This window comes from Enhydra lutris, unplaced genomic scaffold (genome assembly GCF_002288905.1).
Source record: "Enhydra lutris kenyoni isolate GAN:26980312 unplaced genomic scaffold, ASM228890v2 scaffoldscaffold68, whole genome shotgun sequence".
Taxonomy (NCBI): Eukaryota; Metazoa; Chordata; class Mammalia; order Carnivora; family Mustelidae; genus Enhydra; species Enhydra lutris.
Window position 1 is genome coordinate 5,336,391 of NW_019154152.1, and position 5,341 is coordinate 5,341,731.

The 5,341-nt window shown below is 48.8% G+C and overlaps 1 protein-coding gene across 1 annotated transcript in view; it reads left to right on the forward strand.

The window, feature by feature from the left end:
* Positions 1-1,080: 1,080 nt before the first annotated feature.
* The window catches only part of LOC111159526 (nuclear receptor interacting protein 3), a 25,823-nt gene continuing 21,562 nt past the window's right edge, over positions 1,081-5,341 (forward strand). The window contains exon 1 of the mRNA XM_022522049.1: positions 1,081-1,325. Within this exon, the coding sequence (XP_022377757.1) occupies positions 1,152-1,325 (174 nt within the window). The 5' untranslated portion in view covers positions 1,081-1,151. The remainder of the gene's footprint in view (positions 1,326-5,341) is intronic.

Below are 5,341 nucleotides of genomic sequence, written 5' to 3' on the forward strand. Positions count from 1 at the left end.
CTGCTCAGCAGAGTGTGCTTCTCCCTCTCACTTTCCCTCTGTGCTCTCCCTCTCTTTCTCAAATAAATAAATGAATAAATAAAACCTTTAAAAAAATTTTTTAAATTGAATTTAAATAAAAAAATTTTTTAAAGTCTATTAGTTTTCGGGGGGGTTGGTTGTTTTTTAAGAATGGGTTGAGAGTGAGTAGGAAGGACTCAAAAGAATACTGGGTTCCTGTTTCTCCTGTAAACATGCTGGAGAGTAGATTGAAAGACCCTCCCTAACGGTAACCCTGAATCCCTGGCTGAGATAAAAGTGCTTTTCTAGCCGGTGTTCCGAAGAGCAGGTGTGGGCCACGCACTCCTGTGTAGTTGCACGGAGGCGAGGACCACCGCCACTAAGCTGACCCCGCAGGTTTCCAGCCGCCACTGAGACCCGGGTTCGCACGTGCGGAAAGAGGGTGCCAAGAGCCAGGGCACTGGAGTGGGGTCCCCGGAAAGCCGGCTCCCGCCCGCCCGCAGGGGCTGCCCCCTCCCCAGTCACGTGGCCTGGTGGGTGGGGACCGACCTGAAGTTGCAGAAATCCTGAGCCTTCCCAACTCTGAAGTGCGCTGTGGACGCTGGGGCTCCCGGAGGGGCGCGGAGGTGGGAATTTGCACCGCGAAGCAACTGCGCGGAGGGAGGGCTTTGGAGCATGGCGCAGCTGGCGGTGATCCCGGGTTCGGCCACGTCGTGGCCAGGTGAGCGTGAGTCGCGGGCGGCGGCGGCGGCTGGGGTGGGAGAAGCTGCTCCTCCGTGGGGCCACCACACCCTATCCCGGTGCAGGGGGTGCAGGGCACCCACAACGGGAGAGGCGTTTGGGTAAAGCGGTCCTGGTAGACCCTCGGCGCTCTGAGCCAGTCCAGCCCGTGTCACCCTTCCCCGCGGGCCCTTCCCTTCACGGAGGCGGCGCGGAGACCCACAGCGCGGGTGGAGGCCTGGGAGCTGCGCGCTAGGTGGGGCACAGTGCTGGCTCCGCCCCTCCGCGCGCGCACTGGCTGCTCCCCGTGACGTCACGCTCGGCTATAAAATGCTCGGCGCGAGGCTCTCGCGGCGCTGGAGGAGCTCGAGGCTGAGGGTAGCGGGTGAGCGTGGAGCAACCGGGGACGCTGGGCCGCGGGCGCTTCAGCGATGTTTTACTCAGGGCTCCTCAGCGAGGGCGGCCGCAAGGAGACGGACATGCGGGAGGCGGCGTCGTTGCGGCAGCAGCGCCGGATGAAACAGGCCGTTCAGTTCATTCATAAGGACTCCGCCGACCTGCTGCCCTTGGACGGCCTCAAGAAGCTGGGCTCGTCCAAGGACACGGTGAGCCCCCGCGGCCGCGCCCGCCTCCGGATGCCCGCGCGCGGCGGCCGGTCACCTTCGCGCGGTGCAGCTCCCGGAGCCCGCCCTTGGCCGCTTTCACTGAGTCACCGGCCAGGCCCCCGCTCCCGCCCCCTCCTGGCGCTGTCCTCTCTGTTGCTATTGCTGTTCCGAATTCCTCTCCACCCAGCATCTCCCTGCTTCGCTTTCCCTCGGGATTCCGTCGTAGCTTTACCAGCTTGCGCTGCCTTCCGCTCTGCCTCTTCTTTTCGTGCTTCTCTCCTCTCGAGTAGGAGACCCTGCCCTGCCGTCTGGCCCTGTAGTCGCCTTTCTTTCCCGTTATTTTTACTCGTAGTACCGAATCTGATTGCCTGATTGAGCCTCGCTTGGCCAGGCTGCTTTGTCCAGTGACCCAGACAGAGGTGATTCCTAATGGGTTTGGGAAGGAGAGATAGAAGTGGGAATGGGGAGGGGGTCTCTTGGCAGTCACCATACCCAGATGATTTTGTTAAATCCTTTTCTCCCTATGCAAAATCAACTTTTCCGTTTGATTTTGGGCTTATCTGCCTTAACCTTCCATCCTGGGGTGGCGGGGGAGAAAGGGTCGAATGTGAAGGAGGTTTCTTGAACCCCAAACATCTCTTCGGCAATCTCGTCTCTCCCCCTACGCACAAAGAGTGAATAGAGAGAGGAAACCAGCTGCTCCATCTCACTGACCAGTTAACGTCTGGAGCTGGAGCTGGTGCAAGCTTTTCTTCTGGCAGGGTCTTTCTTTGCCTTAAGAAGGAGGAACTCTAGGACTGGAGGTCTGGGTTCAAAGATCATGTTGTCCTCTACAGGGGGTGGGTGGGTGTTCCAGGGTCACTAAAGAACCGTATTTGACTCATCCTTCAGTCACCGTAGTGGTACTGGGCCAAATATATGTTTAGCTTTGTGGTTTTATCTGAAGTTTTCTTTTCTTTTTAAAAAGATTTTATTTATTAACTGACAGAGATCACAGGCAGAGAGGCAGGCGGAGAGAGAGGAGGGGAAGCAGGCTCCCCGATGAGCAGAGAGCCTGATTCGGGGCTCAATCCTAGGACCTGGGATCATGACCTGAGCCGAAGGCAGAGGCTTTAACCCACTGAGCCACCCAGGCGCCCCTTTTTTCCTTTTTTAAAGATTTATTTATATGAGAGAAAGAGAGCTCACAAGAGCAGGGGGGAGGGGCAGAGGGAGAGAGAAAGGGAGGATTCCCTGCTAATTGTGGAGCCCAACACAGGCTCTATTCCAGGACCCCGAGATCATGACCTGAGCTGAAATTAAGAGACAGCTGATTAACCACCTGAGCCACCCAGGTGCCCCTATCTGGAGTCTTGTAGTTTTCGAAATCACTTTATGCATCTGGGCAATAACTTGTGAAGCATTAGTTAAATGTCGTTCAAATGAGGTAGGTGCTCTGTACAGTTTTTTCAGTATTTTTTGAGATTTTGGAATATTTAATTTGGCAGGGAAGGAGGAACGGTGTCACCTGGTTCACTGAAATTGCCATTTAAAACCCCAGATGACTATGAAGAACTTCTGAATCTACTTCCTTTTTTTTTTTTTTTTTTTTTTTTTAAGATTTTATTTTATTTGACAGATAGAGATCACAAGTAGGCAGAGAGAGAGAGGAGGAGGAAGCAAGCTCCCTGCCGAGCAGAGAGCCCGATGCGGGGCTCGATCCCTAGGACCCTGAGATCATGACCTGAGCCGAAGGCAGCGGCTTTAATCCACTGAGCCACCCAGGCGCCCCTCTACTTCCTTTTTTTAAAAAATATCTCTAATGACAGATACTAATATCAGATTTGCCCTCCCCCATTTTGATAAAAAATAATTTTAGTTATTTTTGTTTTGTTTTGTTTTTATAAGATTTTATTTGTTTATTTAAGAAAGAGAGAGCACAAGCAGGGGAAGCAGCAGGCAGAGGGAGAGAGAGAAGCAGGCTCCCCGCTGAGCAACGAGCCAGATGCAGGACTCGATCCTAGGACCCTGGGATCATGACCCGAGCCAAAAGCAGCTGCTTAATCTACTGAGCCACCCAGGCACCCAATTTTAGTTATTTTTGGGCAGGGGTTGGCTACCCAGTTATTTTGCTCTGTTCCCCCTTCCCCCAGAGGTAGTTTTCCTGCTAAAGCGACAGGATAGTCAGTCTAATTTATGCTCACTCAGAGTGGTGAGTGACTGAAATACATTCCTAGAAAAGAGAACTCTCTTTTTTCTCTTCTTTCAATTTAAAGTAGTCTCGTTTCATTTAGCAAACCAGATCTAAGTCTTCCTATCTTCAGACCAAAATAATCTAGTTCCTAGAAGCCTCGGGAATGAATAAAGAGGGAGTATTTAGGAAAAGAAGTAAAGTGTGGAACGTTTTTCTTCCCCATAGACTGGATTTAAGAAATGGTTGACATTTGGTTGTCTTGGGCTTTCAGAGTTCCCTGGCCCTGAGGAACTACCACTCTATCCTTCTGCTTAGCATTCCTTATATTACTTCATCCTGTGTAGGAAGAATTCCATTTGCTCTTCTGACTCCAGTCTGTGTCAGTTGAGCCACACAGGAGCTGATAATATAAAACAGGCAGTAGGCTGGAATGAGGAAGCATCCTTAAGCAAGTTATTGCCATAGGTCTGACGCACAGCGGTTTACTGTGAGACGCTGAATTGGGGTTCACACTTTCTCTTCCTCCCCACCTCCATCCCCACCATTGCCATGGACTTGATATCCCTTTCTCACTGTTCTCACACCCTTAATGTGCAAATTATTGCACAGAAGAGCTAGAACAGGTCACAGAAACCAAGATTGAGGTAGGGAAAGGAAAGCTGTGAGTACTGAGGTGTGGTGACATGATTAAGCTCTCTTAGACCTGATGTTGCTGCCTCAGTACAATCTAAGAAATAACCTTATAAGTACCTGACTTCTTTACTTCATGGATACATCTGGTAATACAGACCAGTGTTGACTCAATTTCCTCTCACGGAAGTGAAATTCTTAGGGTGCCAAAACTGATTGAATACGTCTGTAGTGCAAACTAAACAGAAGAGGGAAAAAGGAATGGATGGCACCAGAGGGATATAGGGTGAAAGGACAAATTAGGTGTTCGTTGTTGCTGATGGTACAGAAATAGAGGACAAATTAGTTTTAATTGACTCTGGGGTTTGTGCCAGTGGAGGCGACTGTGGGTTGTTTTCCTCACACTAGTGACCTATATTAGAATTTTACTCCTGGCTTTTATGAATTATCTACCTTTACCATGCTGTTTCTGTAACATTCACTATTTGATACCAGCCTCCAACTTTTTGTTTGGATTAGCAGAAAGCACCCATAGGCAATCAGATGTGGTCTTCTGTTGGCCCCAGGGGAGTACATTTGTCCTATTCCTGTTGGTGTGTAGTTGGCTGCTACAAAGTCTAGTGTGGATATTAATCCTATTTCTTAGTCTGATTATCTTATTTTGCTTATCCTTCCATTTTGTGATGGCTTTTTTTCTGTATTAGATTAAGACCCAAATTCAGGGATATGAGTAATATTTTATGTGATTTATTATTTTTTTTAAAAGTTGATGAAGCTGGGGAAAAAAATCTCCACTCTTGGAGTTTTGGCTCTTGTAATTTTTTTTGTCTTAGCTATCAGTTTCATAAATGTTCTTTTCATTGAGGTAGGGACTTTTGATTTTTAAAAACAGTCTCATCACTTTGGAAACATTGCCAAACTGCTTTCCTATAGAATTGGTCAATTTATATTCCACCAGCAACATGAGAGCCTCACTTCCTGGTTTCACCTCTACCTAATAAATATCAAACAGTATTACTGAAAAAGTTTTACGAAAGTGAAAAATGGTATTTTTGATATTAAAAAAAATAGTCCTATGGAACTAGAGGGTATTATGCTTAGCGAAATAAGTCAATCAGAGAAAGACAACTATCATATGATCTCCCTGATATGAGGAAGTGGAGATACAACATGGGGGGTTTGGGGGGGTAGGAAAAGAATAAATGAAACAAGA